General features: G+C 41.7%; 1 protein-coding gene across 2 annotated transcripts in view; it reads left to right on the top strand.

Annotated features, from left to right (window-relative positions):
- The window catches only part of erich3 (glutamate rich 3), a 48772-nt gene extending 23603 nt beyond the window's left edge, over positions 1-25169 (top strand). Inside the window, exons 1-15 of one of the 2 annotated variants that reach the window (XM_021603359.3) lie at positions 3759-3965; positions 5784-5877; positions 10042-10167; positions 10517-10588; positions 10741-10869; positions 12441-12599; positions 12823-13035; positions 14375-14552; positions 14772-14958; positions 15212-15444; positions 17107-17259; positions 17599-18051; positions 19562-19696; positions 19801-23421; positions 23542-25169. In XM_021603359.3, the coding sequence (XP_021459034.3) occupies positions 3925-3965; positions 5784-5877; positions 10042-10167; positions 10517-10588; positions 10741-10869; positions 12441-12599; positions 12823-13035; positions 14375-14552; positions 14772-14958; positions 15212-15444; positions 17107-17259; positions 17599-18051; positions 19562-19696; positions 19801-23399 (5772 nt within the window). In that variant the 5' untranslated portion in view covers positions 3759-3924 and the 3' untranslated portion in view covers positions 23400-23421; positions 23542-25169. Of the gene's footprint in view, positions 1-3758; positions 3966-5783; positions 5878-10041; positions 10168-10516; positions 10589-10740; positions 10870-12440; positions 12600-12822; positions 13036-14374; positions 14553-14771; positions 14959-15211; positions 15445-17106; positions 17260-17598; positions 18052-19561; positions 19697-19800; positions 23422-23541 lie in introns of those variants that run through there. The other variant, XM_090235231.1, reaches the window with a different exon arrangement.
- The last annotated feature ends 2109 nt before the right edge of the window (positions 25170-27278 follow it).

The raw sequence follows: 27278 nt of genomic DNA, 5'->3' as shown, positions 1-27278 counted from the left end.
TAATGCATTTATTTGCAAATTATGGTGGAGAATAAGTATTTGGTCAATAACAAAAGTTTATCTCAATACTTTGTTATATACCCTTTGTTGGCAATGACAGAGGTCAAACGTTTTCTGTAAGTCTTCACAAGGTTTTCACACACTGTTGCTGGTATTTTGGCCCATTCCTCCATGCAGATCTCCTCTAGAGCAGTGATGTTTTGGGGCTGTTGCTGGGCAACACGGACTTTCAACTCCCTCCAAAGATTTTCTATGGGGTTGAGATCTGGAGACTGGCTAGGCCACTCCAGGACCTTGAAATGCTTCTCACGAAGCCACTCCTTCGTTGCCCGGGCGGTGTGTTTGGGATCATTGTCATGCTGAAAGACCCAGCCACGTTTCATCTTCAATGCCCTTGCTGATGGAAGGAGGTTTTCACTCAAAATCTCACGATACATGGCCCCATTCATTCTTTCCTTTACACGGATCAGTCGTCCTTGTCCCTTTGCAGAAAAACAGCCCCAAAGCATGATGTTTCCACCCCCATGCTTCACAGTAGGTATGGTGTTCTTTGGATGCAACTCAGCATTCTTTGTCCTCCAAACACGACGAGTTGAGTTTTTACCAAAAAGCTATATTTTGGTTTCATCTGACCATATGACATTCTCCCAATCTTCTTCTGGATCATCCAAATGCTCTCTAGCAAACTTCAGAAGGGCCTGGACATGTACTGGCTTAAGCAGGGGGACATGTCTGGCACTGCAGGATTTGAGTCTCTGGCGGTGTAGTGTGTTACTGATGGTAGGCTTTGTTACTTTGGTCCCAGCTCTCTACAGGTCATTCACTAGGTCCCCCCGTGTGGTTCTGGGATTTTTGCTCACCGTTCTTGTGATCATTTTGACCCTACGGGGTGAGATCTTGCGTGGAGCCCCAGATCGAGGGAGATTATCAGTGGTCTTGTATGTCTTCCATTTCCTAATAATTGCTCCCACAGTTGATTTCTTCAAACCAAGCTGCTTACCTATTGCAGATTCAGTCTTCCCAGCCTGGTGCAGGTCTACAATTGTGTTTCTGGTGTCCTTTGACAGCTCTTTGGTCTTGGCCATAGTAGAGTTTGGAGTGTGACTGTTTGAGGTTGAGGTGTCTTTTATACTGATAACTATACTGATAACAAGTTCAAACTGGTGCCATTAATACAGGTAACGAGTGGAGGACAGAGGAGCCTCTTAAAGAAGAAGTTACAGGTATGTGAGAGCCAGAAATCTTGCTTGTTTGTAGGTGACCAAATACTTATTTTCCACCATAATTTGCAAATAAATTCATTAAAAATCCTACAATGTGATTTTCTGGATTTTTTTCTCATTTTGTTTGTCATAGTTGAAGTGTACCTATGATGGAAATTACAGGCCTCTCTTATCTTTTTAAGTGGGAGAACTTGCACAATTGGTGGCTGACTAAATACTTTTTTGCCCCACTATGTCTCTTATACCTGGAACAGGCCACTATGTCTCTTATACCTGGAACAGGCCATGTAGACTCACCATAAAGGGAATCATTTTGGTACTACATCCTTTTACAATGCTTGAATTTTACAGTACTTGCAAATACTGTAACTATTTAAACTATGTTATAATTGCCAGATTAGGCACTAGCTGAATCAAGGAATCTAGAGATAAGAACAGACTTCATTACTGCTCCTCTTGGCTCTCAATATCTAACTGGAAAAAGAAAAACAATCAAAATAGCTTGATATTGAATTTCTATACAATGCCAGTCAAATGTTTGGACCAACTTATTTGAGGGCTTTTCTTCATTTTGGCTATTTTCTACATTGTAGAGTAATAGTGAAGACCTCACAACTATAAAATAACACATATGGAATCAGGTGGTAACTTTGTTGGTTACTACATGATTCCATGTGTTATTTCATAGTTTTGATGTCTTCACTATTACTTTACAATGTAGAAAATAGTACAAATAAAGTAGGTGTGTCCAAACTTTTGACTGATACTGTATTTAAATGTTATTGACACATAAATGAAAATTAATAGATTTATTAGCACAATTATTACCAAATATGATATTACAATTATAGGAATATTTTAAATATTTTATTTTTGTGTATCATATATACTTATGTAAATAAAGTATTTATATATATTTTTTTTTTAATAAATTAGCAAACATTTCTAAAACCCTGTTTTTGCTTTGTCATTATGGGGTATTGAGAAAAAATATAATTTAATCAATTTTAGAAATAGGTTGTAACGTAACAAAATGTGGAAAAAGGGAAGGGGTCTGAATACTTTCTGAATGCACTGTAAGAGTTTGAGTTGTGAGGGTGAAGAAGATGCTGAGCTCAGTAGCTCATGCTCTTCAACCATTGACAAACTGGGATCACAAGCATTTCCTACACTTTTGCCAGAATTGCCCTTTGGCCAGTCCATCCCTGCCTGGAGGGCTGCAGTATGTGCAGGGTCCTGTCTCAACCTAGCACCTGAACAGCACCTGAACCCACTGTTCCTAGGCCGTCATTTGAAAATAAGAATTTGTTCTTAACTGACTTGCCTAGTTAAATAAAGGTAAAATAAAAAATAAATTAAAAAACAACTAACAATCACCCAGACATTGATTGGCTGCCCTCTAGGGTCATTGAGGAACATTGTCATCATATTGTAAGCCACAAACATTTGTATAAGACCGATGGCTCTATCTACTGGTCAACTGCTGCACTGCAGAGGCCTCTTCAGCAAACAGGTGCTCTCTGACGGTAGCGAGAGGCATTTATTAAGGAACAGGAACGGTTCCTGAGCAAAGATTGGCAACCTTGATCAAAGAGACAGAGATAGATGTGTAGCATGCTGTAAAGAATGCAGTTGACCCAATAACATTATTTACATCATATTCCAAATGACATATTTTCATATTGTGTGGAATGGACCATAGATGTGGAGCTCAGTGACCTGTTATGTGGGGTGGCAGGTAGCTTTTTGGGATATGAAAAACATCAAATGTACAGTTCACACACTTGTACATGTGTGAAACAGTAGGACAAATGTAAGCACCCACCTAATTATTATATAATAGTGCATTTTGTATAATTTGTCACTTGATCAACGGTATGCATTGCAATAAGGAGGATTTGGGGTTATTTCCTATATCATAGGCTGTTGGTAACTAGTGATCACTGTGTCTGGTCTCTCATCTCCAGCAGACGGATACCGTGAGGGGTTATTGGTAGTAGGCCTACAGTAGTGCAATGCATGAGTTCAATTGTGGTTCCACACACATCTATAGTGTAGAGGTGAATTGAATACAGTCAGGAACGGACTGGGACCAGAAATCGTCTCAGGAATTTCTGACACCGGACCTTTTTTTATACCTTTATTCCCCCATTATAAGCCCAATAAATACATTTTTGTGCAAAACCCCCAATTTCAACAGGCCCAGTAGGCTAAAGATGGCCCAGCCCATCTGGCATTTGCCAGAACTGCCCTATGGCCAGTCCGACTCTGAATACAGTCCAGGGTTGCTACCTACATAATTATAATTACAAATAAAATTCAAATAAATTAGACAAAAAAACTACAGATTGGGTCCATGCATATCTGATAATAGATAGAATATAATTTAGGTCCAATAATTCAGACATGTTTTTTTTTAATTCTAGAATAAAATACGATAGAAAAATACCCTGCAGAAAAAGAAAATAATCCTTACTGTAGTTGTAAGTGGAGACCAGCCTCCTCGATAGCATCGTCACGTGACTTTCCATAGCAACGGGGAAATTGTCATCAGTTCCGCTCGGAAAGAAGTGTAGCAAGTACAGTCAGGTTTTACCAAGCCGGGCATTCGAATAGGACAGAATTCTATCGTCTGGTTCTATATTTGCATGTATTTGAGCAAGGCGGACAGTCTTCCGACCCGGAGTGCTCCGTTTATTATATGAAACTGCATCCCGAAATCATGAGTCACCTATACCCAGGGTAGGTGCCATTCTTTGGACATTTTCTACAGGTCGACGTTCCCTAGTGATGATAGAGGTTTTAGTAGGGCTTGTCTACAGACCCGAATGATAGGGTAGCCTACTTTTTGACAATTTATTATTAGACTTTATTATTCATGTTTGAAATATTTTTTTTAATTCATTGGCTATTGGACTCTGTTTAAAAAAAATGCTTGACTTTATGGAATTGAGTGAACAATAAATATTAGTAGCGAATGGAGAGAACGGGACGCGAACTCGGTTCACCGGCGTGAAAGGCATAGCCTACACCCTACGCAGCTCGCCAATAGGCGTAACTGAATTGGTGGGAATTGTAACGAATTGTAATACAATATAAAAAGTTGTTAAGGACTTTATAGCTAATCATATTTTAGCAAATAGCAACTTAACCTTGGTCCAGCTACTGTCATTGCAACACCTTGACGGTTACGCCAAGAGATCCCGAACCTCTTGACGAGATCGACGGGGTGTTACGTTCAGGTCGCTACATTATCCCTTCCTTCGATAAAGCGCTTCTTCTATAAACTAAGTTCCTTGTGTATACGCCTCATGGCAAAAACAGTTTTTTTTTGTGAATTTTCAGGGGGTCACCCCAACCGGGACTTGAACGCTGGTCCAGTGAATGTCATCACCTTACTTTAGCCATTACACCAAGAGATCCGATCGTAACAAAAATCTCGAGGTGTTGTGTTAAAGGGATAGTTTACTTAAATTACAAACTACATATCAATTTCCGTATGACAGAAATCCATACTTTGGTTTTGTTTACCTGGCCACTGTTTCAGCACACATCTAAAACAAGTCAATGGAAACAATATAAGCATTTCCACGCTTCATGTCCAAGTCGTCCTAAAGTATCAAATAAAATATTTCAATTATTTTGTTACTTTGAGATGATTTGGACTTGGAAGCGTGAAAATGCTTATATTGTTTCCATTGACTTGTATTGGAAATGTGAAATATGTAAAAAAAAAAAAAAAAAAAAGATGTGGTCAGATTAACAAACCAAAGCAAGGATTGCCGTCGTACCATGTCCGTATAGTGTTTACAGGGTAAGGAAACCAATATGTCATTTTATAATTTTGTGAATTATCCCTTTAAGTTCGCTGCAATATTATTATTAAGTAGCATATCTTAGATTGTATCTAAATCATTTGGCCACTCAGAATATCTTTGTATGGGATGACAATGTATCCCATGCTCTTGGACAAGCTCTGGTGACCCTACCCCGATGAGAAATCCGTACCGATGTTATTTAGAGCAGGAGAGAAAGACATGGGCACAAAAGGGCGCTTGGGTTAAGTGCGCTATCCATCCCTTAATTCCTAAGGTAATCAGACACGGGTAATAGAGCCAATAGTTGTGGGGAAACTGTAACGCTTTAGGAAATCAAGTCTGTGTTGGAAAGAGCTAGGCAGAATTGAAGTTGAACACATCCGAGGGTAGACCTGACACCATGACAGCCTAGTTAATGACAAAAACAACAACATGGAAGTTTTTTTTTTTTTAACTAATGGCGCAGATGATTAATTGACATTTAGTCTAGATGTTGTAATGATGAAATTAAGCATAATTGTTACTTTCAGAGGTGATGCAGACTGGTGAACCACTTTAATTAATTAGACAGGTATTCTCAATCCATAATACAACCCACTATAAAGGAGAACAGTCAAAATGAATTACGTAACTGATACATGACATTAGGCACATTAAATGGATACAGTTCGTATGATGTTTTCACATAAAAAATAAATAGCCTTTCTGTCATAATGTAATAGGACTTGCCTTCTCTCTTTAGGCTACTTTCAGCCTACAACAGTCTGACAGACAAACACCTTACTGGATACTTCAACAACACCCGGATCAGGAGACATCTCCAGAGAGTTGGCCTGGTACGTCAAGTACACCAGTGGTTAACACTCATCAGCAATATTCCCCTCAGTTTGTATTAGTTGATGATGATGTAGCTTTGGTCCCGGGCGTTACAAGCCACACGTAACACCTTGGACCAGAGCAAATTATGATGATGGTGAGGCAATAAGGCACAAGACTACAGTCCTAGCTAAATTATTTCTTGAGAAATTGCTCTTGCTAAGAAGCTATTTTTGTTTATTTTTGATCCATTCAATTAAAAACAATCACAGTAAGGTACCAAATTGTTACCCAGAAATGATTTGATATCGAGATAAAAACAGCTGAGCTGGACCTTTAATTAAAGCACATTTTCTGCAATTCAGCCTCCCGGATGGAGCAGTGGTCTCGGGCACTAGCTGTGCCACCAGAGACTCTGGGTTCACGACCGAGAGGTCCATGGGGCGATGCACAATTGGCCTAGCGTCGTCCGGGTTAGGGAGGGTTTGGCCGGTAGGGATATCCTTGTCTCATCGCGCAGTAGCGACACCTGTGGCGGGCCTTGCGCAGTGCACGCTAACCAGGTCGCCTGGTGCACGGTGTTTCCTCCGACACATTGGTGCGGCTGGCTTCCGGGTTGTATGCGCGCTGTGTTAAGAAGCAGTGCAGCTTGGCTGGGTTGTGTTTTGGAGGGCGCATGGCTTTCGACCTTCGTCTCTCCCGAGCCCGTACGGGAGTTGTAGTGATGAGACAAGATAGTAACTACTAACAATTGGATACCACAAAATTGGGGAGAAAAGGGGGTCAAAATTGTTTTTTTTTTAAATCTGCAATTCTACTCATTTTGCCATGGAGTGGAGATCATGGCAAATTGAGTGGCTGTCAGTGACTGACATAGCGAGAGAAAAACTGCTGATGCACAAACACATTTTGAAATTGCACCTGGTGTATTCTACTATTCTTACTCTCAATAGTAAGTTGAGATCCAGACTTAGTTCCTAAGATATATATATATATATATAGTACCAATCAAAAGTTTGGACACGCCTACTAATTCAAGGGTTTTTCTTTATTATTTTGTACCTAGACCGTCATTGTAAATATGAATTTGTTCTTAACTGACTTGCCTAGTTAAATTAATATTTAAAAAAATAACTTTCAATGTTCTTGATATTTTCAGGATTGACTGACCTTTATGTCTTTTCTCTTTGCTTATTTGAGCTGTTCTTGACATATTATGGACTTGGTCTTTTACCAAATAGGGCTATCTTCTGTATACCACCCCTACCTTGTCACAACACAACTGATTGGCTCAAATGCATTAAGAATGAAAGAAATTCCACAAATTAACTTTTAACATGGCACACCTGTTAATTGAAATGTATTCCAGGTGACTACCTCATGAAGCTGGTTGAGAGAATGCCAAGAGTGTGCAAAGCTGTCATCAAGGCAAACGGTGGCTACTTTGAAGAATCTCAAATATAAAATATATTTGGATTTGTTTAACACTTTTTTGCTTACTACATGATTCCATATGTGTTATTTCATAGTTTTGATGTCTTCACTATTATTCTACAATGTATTATACAACTCTTGAATGAGTAGGTGTGTCCAAACTTTTGACTGGTACAGTAATATATATACAGTGGGGCAAAAAAGTATTTAGTCAGCCACCAATTGTGCAAGTTCACCCACTTAAAAAGATGAAAGAGAACTGTAATTTTCATCATAGGTACACTTCAACTATGACAGACATAAAAAAAATCCAGAAAATCACATTGTAGGATTTTTAATGAATTTATTTGCAAATTATGGTGGAAAATAAGTATTTGGTCAATAACAAAAGTTTATCTCAATAGTTTGTTATATACCCTTTGTTGGCAATGACAGAGGTCAAATGTTTTCTGTAAGTCTTCACAAGGTGTTCACACACTGTTGCTGGTATTTTGGCCCATTCCTCCATGCAGATATCCTCTAGAGCAGTGATGTTTTGGGGCTGTTGCTGGGCAACATGGACTTTCAACTCAAGATTTTCTATGGGGTTGAGATATGGACCACTCCAGGACCTTGAAATACTTCTTACGAAGCCACTCCTTCGTTGCCCGGGCAGTGTGTTTGGGATCATTGTCTGAAATGCTGGAAGGAGGTTTTCACTCAAAATCTCACGATACATGGCCCCATTCATTCTTTCCTTTACACGGTTTAGTCGTCCTTGTCCTTTTGCAGAAAAACAGCCCCAAAGCATGATGTTTCCACCCCCATGCTTCACAGTAGGTACGGTGTTCTTTGGATGCAACTCAGCATTCTTTGTCCTCCATACACAACGAGTTGAGTTTTTACCAAAAAGTTATATTTTGGTTTCATCTGACCATATGACATTCTCCCAATCTTCTTCTGGATCATCCAAATGCTCTCTAGCAAACTTCAGACATGCCTGGACATGTACTGGCTTAAGCAGGGGGACACGTCTGGCACTGCAGGATTTGAGTCCCTGGCGGCGTAGTGTGTTACTGATGGTAGGCTTTGTTACTTTGGTTCTGGGATTTTTGCTCACCGTTCTTGTGATCATTTTGACCCCACGGCGTGAGATCTTGCGTGGAGCCCCAGATCGAGGGAGATTATCAGTGGTCTTGTATGTCTTCCATTTCCTAATAATTGCTCCCACAGTTGATTTCTTCAAACTAAGCTGCTTACCTATTGCAGATTCAGTCTTCCCAGCCTGGTGCAGGTCTACAATTTTGTTTCTGGTGTCCTTTGACAGCTCTTTGGTCTTAGCCATAGTGGAGTTTGGAGTGTGACTGTTTGAGGTTGTGGACAGGTGTCTTTTATACTGATAACAAGTTCAAACAGGTGCCATTAATACAGGTAACGAGTGGAGGACAGAGGAGCCTCTTAAATGTCTTAAAGGTCTGTGAGAGCCAGAAATCTTGCTTGTTTGTAGGTGACCAAATACTTATTTTCCACCATAATTTGCAAATAAATTCATTAAAAATCCTACAATGTGATTTTCTGGATATTTTTTTCTCATTTTGTCTGTCATAGTTGAAGTGTACCTATGATGAAAGTTACAGGCCTCTCATCTTTTTAAGTGGCAGAACTTGCACAATTGATGGCTGACTAAATACTTTTTTGCCCCACTGTATGTGTATGTGTATATATATATATATATATATATATATATATATATATATATATATATATATATATATATATATATATAAATATATATACACACATACTGAGTGGACAAAACATTAACGATACCTGCTCTTTGTGAAAGCTATGATCCCTTATTGATGTCACTTGTTAAATCCACTTCAATCAGTGTAGATGAAGGGGAGGAGACAAGTTAAAGAAGGATTTTTAAGCTTTGAGACAATTGAGACATCGATTGTGTGTGAACTATTCAGAGGGTGAATGGGCAAGTCAAAAGATTTAAGTGCCTTTGAAGTGGGTATGGTAGTAGGGGCCAGGCACACCGGTTTGTGTCAAGAATGGCAACGTTGCTGGGTTTTTCACGCTCAACAGTTTCCCGTGTGTGTCAAGAATGGTCCACCAGTCAAGCATTGGAGTCGACATGGGCCAGCATTCCCGGGGAACACTTTCGACACCTTGTAGAGTCCATGCCCCAATGAATTGAGGCTGTTCGCAGGGCAAAAACGGGGGTGGGGGGGATTAATATTAGGAAGGTGTTCTTAATGTTTTGGTCGGGCTAAGTGATCGCTGATTTCGCTATGCCTGTATGTCCATGATAATGATATTGATGCGTGATTTCGACTGGCTCATAAAAAGTTGTATCGTCTCGTTTGGGCACGGTTCACTCTATGTATGGTACTACACAGATCGAAATTCAAAAGTGAAACATTGTTTCTGAGGTTGGACAGGCAGACAGCGAGTCTTATATTTACCAACGCTGAACCAAAACTAAATGCTACTGTAGGTTTTGAAGTAAGGGGAAATAATACCGAGTTGAGATAGCAGGCATAGGTGTGTCCGTGACGGCCAATACAGCGCGGCTTGGAACGCTGCTCGTCCAATCAGCATCCAGGATCCAAACAACCAGTTTTGTAATGATGATGATCATGATGTAGTGATGATGACTAAAGTGTATGGGAGACAGAATGGTAAGATAGTAAAAATCTTATTTTGAGGACCGTACAGGCTAACAATAACACTTCCTAATGTGATGTGTGATATTCTATCAGATCACCAGGAGTGGGCGGATTGTCCCAGACAAAGAGTACAGACACAATGTGATGCAGAGAGCGCACCAGAGGCATGTGAGGGAATGCCTGGCCCAGGCCATCTTCCATAAGGTGCTGGACATGGAGGTGAGAGAGGGAGTAGGGTGAAGTTGCCCCTAGATGCTGACCTTGGGTCAGTTTTGCATTCCCCCAACTAGTGTTTTTTTATTTTAGTAATTGTTTTTACCTTTATTTAACCAGGAAAGTCCATTGAGACCCAGAGTCTCTTTTTCAAGAGAGACCTGACCAAGAAGGCAGGAACAATCAATACATTAAATAATTAAAACATACAACAATAAGAACATGATTTAGCCTAAATAAAATTGCATTTACGCTCCTGAATATGACCCTGTCCTAGAGACCATGATCCCATTTTTCTGATCGGTGGGTTCTTCCTGCCTCTGCATGAAACGTAAACATTGTCCTTCTCATCCAGCGTCTCCATCAGATCGAGATCAAGAGGAAGTTGGAGGATTTTGCCCGGAGGGAGAGAGTGCATAAAATCAAGGTGCCTCATTTGGATATGAATATTCTGTATAACCTGTGACTCCTTTGAATGTATTGTATCAAACATAATCGTATGCAACCCAATGTCTCTCATGTATTTTGGAGGGAGTCATGAGTAAAGGCATTATAACCATAGTCTTTGTCTTGGTGAAGGTGGAACGTTCCAAGAGGTACGAGGAGGAGATAATCCATATCCTGTCTCCACGGCCGCCCACGGGCCCCAGGGTCTCCCACGCACAGCATTCTGGCCCAGAGGGGGAGCACTCTGAATCCTCTGAATCTGTGAGTGATGCCTCTGAGACTATAGCAATTAAGGCAAATGCACAATAATAACAATTTTGATAATGATTGCTCAAGAGTCGCATTATTGTGACAAGGTAATGCCGGATAGTTGTGACAAAGGTCCGGAAAATAAGTATCAGTGTTGGCGATTATGATGTTTGTTTTTAAACTTGATCACGTTTGACGTTTTAAGAGTTATTGTTACAAGAGTTATACACATGTAGCAAATTGAACGGTGTTTCAACCACACAGCAGCCATGGAAAATGTATTTCATGTGTGGAGCTGATTCATGGCCTGCGCATCCCAAATGGCACTCTATTCCATATATAGGGATGGGTCCTGGTCAAAAGTAGTGCACTATATAGGAAATAGGGTGCCATTTAGGATGCAAACATAGCCGTACGTGCTGAGATAGTTGCCAGGTTGGTGTTGACATTCTAGTCAGCAGGTCTGAAGAACACTTCTCTCTTGTGTTTGCTCAATGTCTCGTTTAAGAGTGTATTCAATGTGAAGTGGTGGGATTACACAAGTTTATCTCACGCTTTTGAAATGTAAGATGTGGTAGCTTAATGGCTGAATCAACATATGTCGAGGGGTGAACGCCTGCCTGGGTTTTTCTGGCTTTGATTGTTGTGTTTACTAGAAGTTAGAAGGTGTCTCTTGACAAAATCTGCAAACAAATGTATCACAAGCATGTTGGGGCTTGTTACTATATAGTGTTGCAAAAATACTTCAAATATCATTAAAAGCACTTGGTTAAACATACACTGAACAAAATATAAATGCAACATGTAAAGTGTTGGGCCCATGTTTCATGAGCTGAATAAAAAAATCCCAGACATTTTCCATATGCACAAAAAGCTTATTTCTCAACAACAAACAATTGCACAAATGTGATTGCATCCCTGTAAATTAGCATTTCTTCTTTGTCAAAATAATCTATCCACCTGGCAGGTGTAGCATATCAAGAAGCTGATTAAACAGCTTGATCATTAATCATTAATTTAATGTTAATTTCTCTACCATAAGCTGCCTCCAACATCGTTTCAGAGAATTTGGCAGTAAGTCCAACCGGCCTCACCCCGCAGACCCTGTGTAACCACGCCAGCCCAGGACCTCCACATCCGGCTTCTTCACCTGCAGGATAGTCTGAGGAGTTTTTATGTCTGTAGGAAAGCCCTTTTGTGGAGAAAAACTCCTTCTGATTGGCTGGGCCTGGCTCCCCAGTGGGTGGGCCTATGCCCTCCCAGACCCACCCAAGGCTGCGCCCCTGCCGAGTCATGTGAAATCCATAGATTAGGTCCTAATGTATTTATATAAATTAACCAATTTTCTTATATGAACTGTAGTCAGTAAACTCAGTAAAATCTTTAAAATTGTTGCATGTTGCATTTATATTTTTGTTCAGTGTAGTAAATTTGTAGATAAGAGCATGTTTAAAATATTGAAACATTTACTATGATGAGCATTTAAATGTCCATCAGAATAAAAAAAATAAACGTATCTTGCTTAGAATGCATGGTTGATGTGTGTGTGTGTGTGTGTGTGTGTGTGTGTGTGTGTGCCTCAGCCGGGCTCGTCTCGACCCAACACGGCTCCAGGGAAGATGCAGAGGCCGGTGCGTCTGAAGCCCATCCATAGTAACAGCACCACAGCCTCCCACAGACACACCTCCCCCTACAGGCCCCATGACTCCTCCAATGAAACGGACCAGCCTTTCAACTGCATTGTGAGACCACCAACGTCGACTGTATTATTTATAACACTATAGCACTCACACACGCACGCAGACACACACAGACTTACGGGTTTGGCCACCAGTGGAGTCTTTATCCGTTAGTCAGAATTCCATGCATGTTTTATTGCACTTGCTTGCCTTTGTATTCCCAGACCCGTATCCGGGCAACTTGTAATTGAAGCGTTATCACAGGAATTTTGTATTTTCTTTCCAGATGGACAAAGACTCCAGAAGACATTTGACCGGGACAGAGTTTTCCCGTGGTATATCCCCCTACCGCCTTCCAGTCATCAACAACTTTGTTACCCCAGTGCCACCACCGACTAAGAGGAAAGAGAGGGGCGGTTTTAAGGGTACCCCCAATGGCACTTTCAGGGGACGGAGACTGCGCCCCACCACGGCCCCAAGTGGTCCCGGAATGACGGAGGTCTCTCTCTTCTTTTCTCCCTTCCTCCCTCTCTGTCTCTTCAACCATAGTTCCCTCCACCCTTCAGATGACACATGGTAGAGTGTCCAACCATTCTATAGTCAAGTCTGATCAAATGCGCACTACTTTATGGGGGTGTGGGTCGAAAAAAGTCGGTATAAAATAAATAAAATCCGCACACTCGTGAACTCCACCACGTACCTTTATTAATAAACAAACAGAGTTGTTGGAGACGTGCTTTGGTTATGAAATTCCACTTTCTTATGATATAAAATACATTTTACCAAGACAAATATGATTATTCATGTTCTGAATTGTTCCGTGGGGTCTTTCTCTAACGTAATCATTAACATTATATCAAAGAAGTCAGATTTCCTAACCTAACACATCCAATAATAATCACTGAGCTCTGTTGGCATAGTGGTGCAGGGTTCTCGTAACAACTGTTGAGGATTTTACATTTCGGGATCGTCGTCTTCAAAATCGTTATCTGCGGGTTGCAAAGAGCTAAATTAGCATGACACGAGCTGAATTAAATGTAAAAGGCTTTGAAAATAAAAAGCTTGGTATAAGCTTGGTATGCTCTGTTAATATTTCACAGAGATACGCTTTATATTAAAAGCGTATACAACAATATGAAACTACTACATGTCATGTCTCAAACTCGATATCCATCTTACCTCTATATTGTTTTTATGTCCTGTGGATTCGAGAAGAAAGATGATGAGTTCAACGGGAAAGTGAGCCTGTCAGGTAGCCAGTAATTTAGCCTTAATTCTTGCACAGAATCCAGCCTAGCTGACGCGATGCAATTTTCCTGATTAAAAAAACAATGTTATTTTATCTGATAGAGAAATTAGGTTTGGACCATTGCTTTTCTTAGAGGATTATCTACATAATTAACATAATTCTACCCATTTTGATTGGACATTCTACACATGAGTTAAAAAAAAAAATTCTCAACAATAAACACAGTGATTTTTATGTCAGACCAAATCACACTTCTCTCAGATATACTATGCTTCAGTACCAGTGCACAGCTGCAATTTATAGTACAGTTTGATTACAAGGGCTCTCCAGATAGGCACAGTGACTGTAAGTTAGCTGCCCACTTCTATCATACCCAATAGAAACCATTCAGGTTTTATGGTGCTTACTTAGTGTAATATAATAATAATATAAGCAATTTAGCAAATGCTTTTATCTGAAGTGATTTACAGTCATGCGTATATACATTTTGAATGAATGGCCCCAGCGGGTACTTACTGGCCTAATTATTCCTTTGCAGTATTAAAAAGGCCGCAGGACACATTGAAAACAAATCTGTTTTTGCTTCCAGGACTCTACTCTCCCGCGGACCTCTGTGCAGAGCAAAGTATGTGTGAGCATGGTGTTCTTTGGGAAGACAGTGCACTTGTCACATGACCTGATGGACATGAGGGATGAGGTGAAGGTGTTCCAGCAGCACTGTGGGGGAGAGAACCTGTGTGTGTACAAGGGCAGACTCCAGGAGGGAGGTCAGTATGGGAACACGCAGGAAGGGAGGTCAGTGAGTGTGTGACAGACAGAGTCTGGTCTATTCGGTCTTGCCCAAATAAAAATAAAAAACACTTTTTTTTAATAGCATTCATTTTTTTTCTAATCTCAAACCATTTGCATGCAGACTGCGTAAACATCCCATAAAATATGAAATACTACAATACAACGTATCCACTTTACCTCTATTTATTTTTTAGAGACGTTCCAGTTTGTGTCGCGGCGCCACCGTGGCTTCCCCTTCAGCCTGACGTTCTTTCTCAACGGGCTGCAGGTGGAGCGCCTCAGCTCCTGCTGTGAGTTCAAACACAGGAAGGGTTCCCGGCTAGGCGGCCGCCACGGACATTTTGGATTCTCCAGCATGGAGGGAGCCTCGCCCTGCTACAGGTGAGATACAGTAACAGCAGGATTTTAAAAGTACGTGTTACTGTCTGAGAATGGAGTGGTCATTTCGAAAGCAAATATGTTATCCTGAGTGTTAGAAAATGTATATTCAAACCAAACTCTTTTTTTTTAGCACCTCTATCTGAATTTGTCAATAAAACCCCAATTATGATGAAATCTCAGTGATACACGTTCAATGTCTGCAGTTTAATCAGGTCACAAGGATACAGTATGTGAGGCCTTTTTCATTTTCCAGGTGTATCATAGCCATGGGATTAGACAAGAAGCCCACCCCTCATCCAAAGAGAGTCAAAGAGGAAATCATAGTCACCCGCCCTCTAAACACTGGGAAGGACACTGCAGGGGTGGAGGAGGAGATGATTGGTAAAGACAGTCACTCTCAACCAGAGCCTGAGACAACTCAGCCACAGGACATGGAGACAGAGATCAAAGAAGACATTCCAGAAGAGGAGGACAAACCAAAAGATGGTACACTGAGCTACACAGATGGAGACCTGAGAGTTATATCAATATTATATTGACATTTTGGTAATACTTTACTGTAGCCCCCCTTACATGCATTTATAAAGCCTTTATAACAGCTACAGTTGAAGTCGGAAGTTTACATACACTTAGGTTGGAGTCATTAAAACTAGTTTTTCAACCACTCCACAAATTTCTTGTTAACAAACTATAGTTTTGGCAAGTCGGTTAGGACATCTACTTTATGCATGACACAAGGAATTTTTCCAACAATTGTTTACAGACAGATTATTTCACTGTATCACAATTCCAGTGGGTCAGAAGTTTACATACACTACATTGACTGTGCCTTAAACAGCTTGGGAAATTCCAGAAAATTATGTCATGGCTTTAGAAGCTTCTGATGGGCTAATTGACATCATTTGAGTCAATCGGAGGAGGTGTACCTGTGGATGTATTTCAAGGCCTACTTTCAAACTCAGTGCCTCTTTGCTTGACATCATGGGAAAATCAAAAGAAATCAGCCAAGACCTCAGAAAAATAATTGTAGACCTCCACAAGTCCGGTTCATCCTTGGGAGCAATTTCCAAACGCCTGAAGGTACGACATTCATCTGTACAAACACTAGTCTGCAAGTATAAACACCATAGGACTACGCAGCAGTCATACCGCTCAGGAAGGAGATGTGTTCTGTCTCCTAGAGATGAACGTACTTTGGTGCGAAAAATGTAAATCAATCCCAGAACAAAAGCAAAGGATCTTGTGAAGATGAGTCCTATATCGACATGACCTGAAAGGCCGCTCAGCAAGGAAGAAGCCACTGCTCCAAAACCACCATAAAAAAAGCCAGACTACGGTTTGCAACTGCACATGGAGACAAAGATCATACTTTTTTTTTTTAGAAATGTCCTCTGGTCTGATGAAACAAAAATAGAACTGTTTGGCCATAATGACCATTGTTATGTTTGGAGGAAAAAGGGGGACGCTTGCAAGCCGAAGAGTACCATCCCAACCATGAAGCACAGGGGTGGCATCATGTTGTGGGGGTGCTTTGTGGGGGTGCTTTGCTGCAGGAGGGACTGGTGATCCTAACTGACCTATGACAGGGAATTTTTACTAGGATTAAATGTCAGGAATTGTGAAAAACTGAGTTTAAATGTATTTGGCTAAGGTGTATGTAAACTTCCAACTTCAACTGTACATGAAGACATAACATCCATCATAGGCTGTCATAAACAAGGCATATGTTACCAATATTTTTGTGAAAATTATTAATAATACCTAGTCAGTTGTCCAACTGAATGTACTCAACTGAAATGTGTCTTCGGCATTTAGCCCAACCCCTCTGAATTAGAGAGGTGCGCGGGGCTGCCTTAATCAACATCCATGTCTTCAGCACTCAGGGAACAGTGGGTTAACTGCCTTGCTCATGGCAGAAAGACACATGTTTACCTTGTCAGCTCAGGGATTTGATCCAGCAACCTTCTGGTTATTGGCCCAATACTCTAACCACTAAGCTACCTGCCACCCCATAATAGAAGCATAGTCGTTGCTCTGTCTAACACTCTATGGTACAAGATTAAAATCATAATAATAAGATAGTTAATCATGTTAAGAATCGTTTTTTATGCTATGGAGTCATAAGGCGCTATTTGTTTTTCCCAACAGACTATGAAGAGGACTTTGAGGCGGATGACGAGGGGCAGGCTGAGGACAGAGGAGAAGAGAAAGACAAGAAAAGTGTTCCTCCCTCCAGGGAAAGAGAAGGAGAGGATAGAGAGAAATGCGACCAGTCTGACAGTGAGGACGATGACAAAGTTGGTTAGTTAATAATCTTGAAAAATCTTGATTTATAATCAAAGGAAAATGAATTAATAGAAGAGTTTACACCCCAATCCAAATATAGTCCACTTCATACATTCATTGTTGATTTCAAACCAAATATATCACACTTCATCCCTTCATCGTAGATCTCAATCCAAATATAGTCCACCTCATCCATTCATCGTAGATCTGAATCCAAATATAGTCCACCTCATCCATTCATCGTAGATCTGAACCCAAATATAGTCCACCTCATCCATTCATCGTAGATCTTAGCTCTTTAAATTATAAATGTTTTTATTCCTTTGTCTCCTGTTAACACTGTCTCCCTTGTAGAAGAGAGAAGGTCAAGGTCGAGGTCAGACTCCAGCTCCTCAGGAAGTGACATGGATGACAGTGAGGCTGAGGCCAAGGAGGACCAAGCAGTCAACCAGGCAGCTGACCTAGAGGAGGCTCTTCCCCAGGCTGAACAGGCAAAAGACACCCCCACCACCATAGCACCTGATCCAGACCAACCACTCACAGAGGATCCCACCACAGCAACAGAGAGCAGCTCTCCTACCCCACCCCAGACCACCTCGACTGGGGAGGAAGACACAGGGACCTTGGGGTACAGCCCTGGGGACAGCACAGCGAGACCCACAGAGCTTGAGGTGTCAGACACAAGTGGGCTTTCGGAGGAGGGGAAAGGGAATGATGATGGGAGTGCTGAGGCTAAGGAGGAAGATGACAAGGAGAGTGGGGCTAAGGCGGAGGGTGAGTCGACACAGGAGGAGGAGCCTGAGAGGGGTAAGTATGTACCGTCACATCCAGACTCGCCTGAGTGAGAGCTGTACCCCTCCCCTCCCCGGGGGCCTTTTCCATAATCAGAGCTGTTAGTTTTTCTATATAATAGATTAGTTGAGTTTGATATATTTCCATGTATACAGGCCTTTACATAAGAATCCATCGATTTTAATTCTGAGTATTGTGAGATAACAGGTCAGTTCGGATGGTGGAAAAGGTGATTCTGTGTGTTGCTTGGGAGAAACCATTTCCTGCTGCATTTTGGACCTGCCTTTCCTTTTCTCATTCGCCTTCACGCCATTGTAATTGTGATGATAAATAAGATGGCTGTTGGAGCTAAGTGGGAACATGCTTTTTTTGGTCTCATCTGTGTTTGTATTCAAGTGCGTGCCGGTGTTTTTGGACTTTAATTTGATAAACATTGTAATGTACAGATGTAGGATTTTAATTTGAGCCAGTTTGCTACAGCAGGAAAATAATCCTTAAACAACAGGAAATGTGAATTATTATGTGGATTATAATTCAAGGTTCCTTTTTGTCGTTTAAATTTCAAAATGGAAATTACGAACTTCAGGAGGATTTTTAAACCTCAAATACACCTCAAATAAGTTTTACATTTCCTGGATTGCAGGAAAGTTCTCCTGCAACAGCGTGATCAAATAAAGATCCTAGATCTGTAGAATGCCTCTGAGGAATTTGTATTACTTCACCGTAGTTCTTCCTCAGAATTGGTTGAACAGATTCTTAATGAACAACTTTGTACTGTATACCTGACAAATTATGTCTGAAAATACTGAGCTGAGGATTGTGAATGTCTGTTTTGGGTTTGCTCTCCTGCGTTCTTTGTTAAGTTGATGTAATTTTGGCCAACACAAAATATATATTTTTTATTTGTTTGGGCCCATGAACTTTATCTCTGTATTGCTTTTTGCTTGTTTATTTAGCAGGTTAGCGTTTTTTGTCATGAATCTTGTTCTGGGGGCAGCTCTGTAGAGTGGTCACTAGCTGGCACGGCCACAAACTGATAAAATCAGATTTTAAACATAACCATGACATTAACCACACTGCTAACTCTAATGCCTAAAACCCTAACCTTAAATTAAGGCCAAAAAGCAAATGTTTGTTTTCATGAATTTGTACAATATAGCTGGTTTTTACTTTGCAGCTGGCCTATCTAGCAGAAATTGGTCAGTTCTGCCTCCAGGGCCAGATTCATGACAATAAATGTCAACCTGCATTTATTTCATGCATGCTGAACATCTAAATGTGATATACATTATACTATTCTCCTTCAATTGGCTAATGTAAATATTAAAATGAGTCTCTCTCTGAAATGAAGTTTCATTTTACTTTGTTCTGTCTAATGTCCAATCATTGCTTTCAGTTTATTTTGTTTTAATGGCTCCTCATGATGTTCTTTTTGTATATGATTATACTGCTTGTGTTTGTTGACATGTAAAGGTCATTCATTGCATGCTTCACGTCTCTGTCTCCTTCCCACGCCAAACCCAAGCCAAGTCTGTGCAGGAGAAACTAGCAGAGGCCATTTTTAAGGAGGCTCAGAGTCACTCAGAGCCAGAGCTGAGTGACACCAGCACTGAGACGGAGGAAGACCCCACTGAGAAAAACCAACAACCGGACACCATTGGTAAGAGCTCCAGTTATTTGTCCTTAATTAACACCTGCACAGTATATTTTGTGTGTGAGAAAACGTCATTAGTCACTCACCTACCGCCTATTTTTTTCCCGCAGGTACGGAACCAGAGCAAGCCGGGGCTTTTACTCTGGAGCGTCAGATCAGTACAGAGGAAGTGAAGTGTGAGGAAAGTTCACTCAGTGCACAGGAAATTACCTCACAGAGTTCTGCCGAGGGAAAAGAAGTCGGGACTGAGCTGAAGGAAGAGGAGGAAGATGGTACACCGGAGTCTGAACAGATAACTGAAGAAACCAGTGGTGTGACAGAGGCGAAAGAGGAGGATCCAAAAGCCAGTCCGGAGACGGATGATCAAGAGGAGGCAGACAGCAAAGTAGAAACAAAGGGGAAAGAAGAGGGTGAAGAAACTAAGGGCAACCAGGAAGAAGATGAGGCTGTGGATCTTCAGGCGGGCGAGCCAGCTAAAGCAAGTGATTCTGTAACTAGTAAAGAGCAGCAGGAAGAGAAAAACACACCAGATCCTGACATACCACCTAGTGAGTCAGAGGAGATGAAAAGCACCAAAGATGAGTCATCTGCACCAGAAGAACCAGGGAGCAAGACTGAGATAGAAACAGCTGTGACGGATGAGGCAGGGACTGAGGTGGCAGAGAGTGAAGCAGTAGAGATGAAAGCAAAGCCCATTGCGGATTCAGAGTCCCATAGCCATAAAGAGATGCCTATAACTGACAGGGACAGGCAGGGAGATGGGGAGGAGGACACGGTTGGAGGCACAGAGATAGAAGTCACAGCAGATAATTCAAGCAGCGTGTCAGAGAAAAGTGGAGATACTACTGTCTGTGCTGAAAAGACAGCAGAGGGAGCTGAGAAGAGTGAGGATGCACCTGGAGAAACCGAAGCCAAACTTGAGAGTGACACAGGGGAGGCAATGAAGGAAGACAAACGAGAAAAAGAAGCTGGTCCGGATGAAGTTGGAGGAGAAACTACTACAGAGGATAAGGCAAGTGATAAGGTAGAAAAGTATTTTGCCCAAATTGAAGAAGGGAAAGTAAAGGACGGTGAAACAACTGGAAATGATAAGAAAGAAGAAAAGCAAGAGACTGAGGAAGTAAATACTGGAGAAGCTAAGAGAGATGAAGAGAAAGTTAGTGAGGGTAAGGTAGACAGAAGTGAGAAAGATGGGGAGGATAACGCAGAAGAGGGGACACAGGGTGGAGAAAATGCTCAGGGGAATAAGGCAGAGGAGGGAGAAACAGATGACAGCAAAAAGGCAGCAGAAGTAGAAGATAAGGTGGAGTGTGAAGAGAAGGTTGGACAGGCAGAAAAGGAAGACGATGATGGAGAGGAAATTGTAAAAGAAGAGGGCAAGCTAGAACATGGGGAAATGGTTGAAGAAAATAAAGCAGCAAAAATATCTGAGCATGAAACAGGAGAGAAAGAGGGAGAGGAAGTAGTTGAGGAAAATGTTGTGGATGCAAAGGAAGCCAGTGAACTTAAAGCAGAGGAAGGAGAAAACATGACAACAACTGAGGTCAAAGTTGAAGAGACTGAGATCAAAGACAATGTTCAAGAATCTGTATGTGATGCGGACGAGAATGATGAATTTGATGTAGAGAGTGGCTCAGCTCCAATTGTTGGAGATAGCACTGCGGCCAGAGAAGAGACCCTAGTCAGCAGGAAAGAAACAGAGAAAAAGGACAGTGAGGTAGATTCTGAAAATGGAGAGACAGCTGCAGCCTCTGAAGTTCAGAGTGACACCGCAAGAGGGGAGACAGAGTCCACAAACCAAGATACCCAAGGCAAAACCAAGGTAGATGAAAAGGACAAGGGGGCAGAAACAAAGACAGATGACCTAAACAAGGTGGAGACAGAGGAAGATCCTAAAGACCAGGAAGAGGCAAATGACAAATGTGAAAATACCAAAGTAGATCAGGATGCAGACACAGAAGACAAAGAATCTAAGGCTGAGGAATCTAACAGAGATAGCCATGCTGGTTCACACGTAGGGGACCCAGAGCCAGTTAACACTGGGGCTGAATCCAAAGAAGAGGCTATGTCAGAGAATGCTAATAAGGAGACTAAGAATGTCAAGGAGATAGAGGCGTCTGTAGAGTCTCAAGAGCAGTCTGAACTAAAAACTCAGTCAAAGGACCGAATTGTAGATGCTACACTTGAGAGTGCAGATAAGAACCAAGATACAAGCACAGATCACTTGGATGATGGCAAAGAGAAAGTTAGTGATGGTACTACAGAGGTGATTGTTGTTTCTGAAGAGACACAAGCTCCAGCTTCAGAACCCAGAGCTATGGAGCTAGAAGATACCACAGAGACTGAATCAGATCTGAAGGAAAAAGAACGTAAAACGGAAGACGAATCCACAGAAGGGGCAAGCAAGCCATCTGAAGAAGGAGCCAGCGTTGTCCTCAAACCTCAGTCAGAAACACAACAAAAAGAAAGCACTGCATCAGGTAAAGACGCTAATGTACTTGAGGAAAGTGTTAAAGCTGAGGACCATGCTGCAACTCCAGAGACCTTGGAGAAAGGAGACAATAGGGATCTTGTAACTAACTGGGTGAATGTACATCAATCCTCAAAGTTCTTTGAGACATTCATAGAGCCCCTAGATGACTTTACTTCTGACAATGTCATCAGTGAGTCTAATTCGGATGCCAGGGCTATAGCGCCAACACACGTGACCGAAATTTCCAGACCAGAGAGACCTACTAAAACGGCAAAGACACCAGACCCGAAACCTGACGATCATGATACCAATGCTTCGGAGAGGAGCGCAGCTGTTGGAGGCGGAGCTGGCACCATTGTTGAGAGTATAGTTACAGAACTTAAAGAGGCAGCCCCATCCACAAAGGATGACAATGAGTCAAACAGTAATAACAAGGTGGAAGTGATCCAGTCAGATCTCAGTAGTACTCACTCAAGAGACGATGACGCCAGTGAAACTGGGCTAACGAAATACTCTCTCGAGGTGGAAGAGGGAACAGAAGTCACTCTCTTCACACTCTCTGCTGAACTTGAAGACAGCAGTAGAGAAGACACAGCTGGGCCACGGGAGGAGGGTCAGGGTTATTCAGAGGAGCTCAAACAAACAACAGGGATGTCTGAGGATGACAAGGACAAAGATATGACAATGCAGGGAGAAACTGATCTGACAGAAATGTCCAAAACTGATGTTGAAAGGATACAGGGCTCTAACCATTCAGCTGCCAGTGGCAGGCCTGAAAAGATCATTGAGGATCCAGCAGAGACTGAAGAAACCAAAGACAATTCTGGGTTGGACGGGCAACAAACATTGCAAGAGATAACCGTCCTGACAACGCTTTCCAAAAATGGAGATGAAACACAGGAGCAGTCTGAGAGTCCAGAGAATCACTCTGAATCTGGCACAACGTCAAGAGAACCAGAAGACACCAAAGATACAAAGGAACCGAAAGAGCAAGAGGCTGCAGAGGTTACAGAAATAACAGAGCTAAGAGCCATTTCTAAATCTGAGAATGAGAGCCAGGAATACTCCCAAAGTGTACAGCTCCGTTCTAAACAACTGGATGGAAGCAGGAGGGGAGACAAAGAAGATCTACAGCTGATTGACCAGCTGAGCACCTGCTCAGTGGAAGACTCTTCGCTGTTTGGCCACACCTCATACCCTCTGTTGACAACTGCACCAACTGACAGTAACTATTAGAAAGCAACAGGCTGGCACAAGGGTAAGCTGCACAATTATTCAATTTCTATATATCTGAGATTTGTTGATATCTGAACAAGAAAGTAAAATAACACATAGGCCTTTTATTTGGAATGACGTTTGCTCTATCTATATTACAAAGCACACGAGACAATCAGATGACTGCAGGCTGACCAGGAAGGATATTCTTCGACATCACATTCTTTCCGGAGTTGCGTTATTCTTGAGAGGGACTTGCTGTAATGGTTCTCATGAGAGGACACTGCAGGAACAGTCGCTCCACAATTGTGAATACATGTTTGAGTTTACTAAGAGCTTTAATGATTTCCCCCTTTTTTTTTTACCAACAAAAAAAGTCTGGGTCATGAAAATGTGTCTTTATAAAAGGTTTTGATAGTAGCATAGATGTTTACAACCATCCCTTTTTGGGGACAAACAGTGAGGCCTTGTCTGCTGGAGGTATCAAGCACAGGTGCTGTCACCAGCCCCCTGTAAACAGATACCCCTCAATTCACGCTGCACAAATAAATAAATCATTCATAGTCGTTAAGCCTTGTGGAGGCCAGCTTGCCCCAAAGCACCTTAACACACTTCGCAAGGCATGGTCGTGTGATGATTGGTTTGGAGAGAAAATAAAATACCACTGACTTAAAGCACTACAACACTTTTGCGTTGATGACAAAGACCTGATTGGATAATAGTTTGGCACGGGCGAGGAAATACAGTTGGCTCTTTATACTGGATGTATAACCTTAATTACACAGATAATGTTCATTGTTTATACACAGAAAGAAGATGTATGAGATATATTTCCATATTTTACATGGTGATAACTCTCCAGAGATTTGTTTCACTTTATCTGTAACGTATACATGATCTGTTGTCACAAATTGTATCCCTGCATTTCCATTCAACTTTGTAAGTGATTACAATGTATTCCTTTCGAGAATTTTCGAATCCAATTTAATGGACATGCATTGAAATCAAATTCACCCAGTTCATTTGAAAATATTGTATGTCATACATAAAACATACAATGAATGCCTGCTGTACACAACTACATAAACAGTAATAATAAAGACTTGCCTAGTTAAATAAAGGTTAAATAAAAGGTCAAAGGTCAAACAAACAGTAATAATAGTTGGAGAAATTGTGAAATGTCCTATGTAGGAAACAGTTTGTGTCAAAATGTGTTGCTGCTAACACATCTAATACCTGTATCATTCTTGGTTCAATTATTTATTCGGTTGGGGCGGCAGGGTAGCCTAGTGGTTAGAGCGGTGGACTAGTAACCAGAAGGTTGGAAGTTCAAATCCCTGAGCTGACAAGGTACAAATCTGTCATTCTGCTCCTGAACAGGCAGTTAACCCACTGTTCCTAGGCCGTCATCTTCAGTTGCCATTCATTATGAATCCTGTATTTAATAATAAGGTGTTTATTGTCACAAACAGCAAATGTGTGCAGTGAAATGTTGTGTTTTACAGGGTCAGCCATAGTAGTACGGCGCCCCTGGAGCAAATTAGGGTTAAGTGACATTGCTCAAGGGCACGTCGACTGATTTTTCACCTTGTCGGCTCGGGTATTCAAACCAGCGACCTTGCAGTTACTGACCCAACGCTATAACCACTAAGCTACCTGTCGCCTAGTTTGGCATAGTTTGGTTAGGATTCTTCCTGTTTACGTATAAATTGTTTACGTATATATCATATCAATGTCAAATCATCTAGAATGAAACTCAATGTGATTTCTCTATTTTATTGAAAAATAAAAATTCCGTGACAAACATGACACCCCAGGACCTCTCACTTTCACGTTGAGTAAAAATACAATTTATTTATGACACTTTTGATCTACTGCCAGGACATTTCTAACGGACAGACACACTTCAGCAGTAGAGCACATATACACACATTCAACTCCAGTTACTGTGTTCCTGGAGACCGTTGCCAGGCTCACTGCTCTCTATTCCCTTCTCTCTGCACACACACACACACACACACACACACACACACACACACACACACACACACACACACACACACACACACACACACACACACACACACACACACACACACACACACACACACAGGGCTGGCCACCAGTGGAGTCCTTAGTCCTTAGTCAGAATATAATTCATGTTTAATTGCATTTGCTTGCCTTTGTTTTCCCTGACCCGTATCCGGGCAACTCCACCTCTAACCGTTGCAGTAAAGTGTCTCTAGTGTTGTACCCTGCTCAAAACAATGGGTCAAGGCGAGTACTGTATCTGCCACAAAGCTCAATTTTATCATTACAGGCCCAGACATGACATTCGTGGAATTCCTACTAGTACTGGATTTTACACTCAACTTGGTTATGCCTAGCAATCTAGTTTGTGCACTTAGAGAAAGGAAACGCAAGCCAACATGCCCAGATAGAGAAGAGATAAATGTTTTAACTCCCTAAGTGAAACTTTAATTTAACCCACTCTTACTCTAACCCCACTGCCTGTTTAGGAGATAATGATATCCTTGTCTGGTCCCAGATAACTTTGTGCTGTGAAGTCAACACCTATGATCATTATCAATGCCAGGCAATGACAGATCTAGGATCAAAATAGTGATGCCGTACCTCAGAGTCCAGACGGCGTGGGCGTTGAGTGCATACTCCAGCTCGAAGCAGGAGCAGAGGGCGGCCACGTGACTCCGACCAGGACAGCCCCTCGCCAGGCAGTGGGTGACAGGGACCTGCTGTTGTTACGGGAGGCCAGTCATTTGGATCGACCCACGCATGAATCTGCTTCAAAAGCACTCTTTAGATCTCCTACTTCGCTGTAAGAGAACTAACACAGACCAGAGGCACTCAATAATACATTGCATTCACAGTGGCCATGGTCTGTATGCCGTTTTCATTGAGCAAACCCAAGAGGTTATCCAAATTGTGCTTCTCGGGAGTGTCTATTATTAAAAGGCACAATATTCATCAGCCTTCTCAAAAATTAAAAGGCTTTAATCGATGTATATTGCTAATAATCATCTTAATCAACGCTCATTCACATGTTTCTACACTTTAAACATGAAAGTCAAAGATGAACAACCGTGGAAACCTAGAAATGGTTGGACCATGTGTACATGGCGACCAAAAAATAATTAGAAGCATGTTGATTCTGCCCCCAACTGGACCTTAAATTAAAGCACATGACCTTTGGCACAGTTTCGGGATGGGTAGGCTGGGACACTCAGGCCGTAACAAGAGAAGGTAACTACGGGTGAGATCGTGAGAGCAGAGCTGCTGATAACAGCACCACAGCACAAAATTTAAGTCCAGAGAGATGGTTGTCTGGCAACCCAGCCCTGCAAACAGAAGAACTAGGACCCTGGAGCACCATGGGAGATAAGAGATGAATGCCGCAACCTGCCTGCAACAGGTAATGAGGGAATAATAAGCTATGCCACATCTAGCGGGTTCGTCACAGCCTGACTCTATGGGATGGCCATGCGGTTCATGAGTACCTGTAGATTGTGTGGCTGTGTGGATTCATGCAACAACACAGCACCTGGGGAATACAGTTCCATTAATTATAGGTTTGATGACACATTCTAAACCCCTCTGCTAGCATCTGACCTTAGCACTGACTCTTGGTGGAAACACCTCTACAAGTACATTAACCTTAGCTCACATGAACTTTACACTCTACTTTGCATGAATTTAGCATACTTAGAACATTAACTTTTTGCCGTTACCTCCCTTATCTCATCTCATTTGCTCACATCGTATATAGACTTGTTTCTACTGTATTATTGACTGTATGTTTGTTTTACTCCATGTGCAACTCTGTGTATGTGTCGAACTGCTTTGCTTTATCTTGGCCAGGTCGCAATTGTAAATGAGAACTTG

The sequence above is a fragment of the Oncorhynchus mykiss genome, chromosome 5, assembly GCF_057628025.1.
Source record: "Oncorhynchus mykiss isolate SJ-2025 chromosome 5, ASM5762802v1, whole genome shotgun sequence".
Classification (NCBI taxonomy): Eukaryota; Metazoa; Chordata; class Actinopteri; order Salmoniformes; family Salmonidae; genus Oncorhynchus; species Oncorhynchus mykiss.
This window is presented reverse-complemented; position numbering and strand designations above follow the sequence as displayed.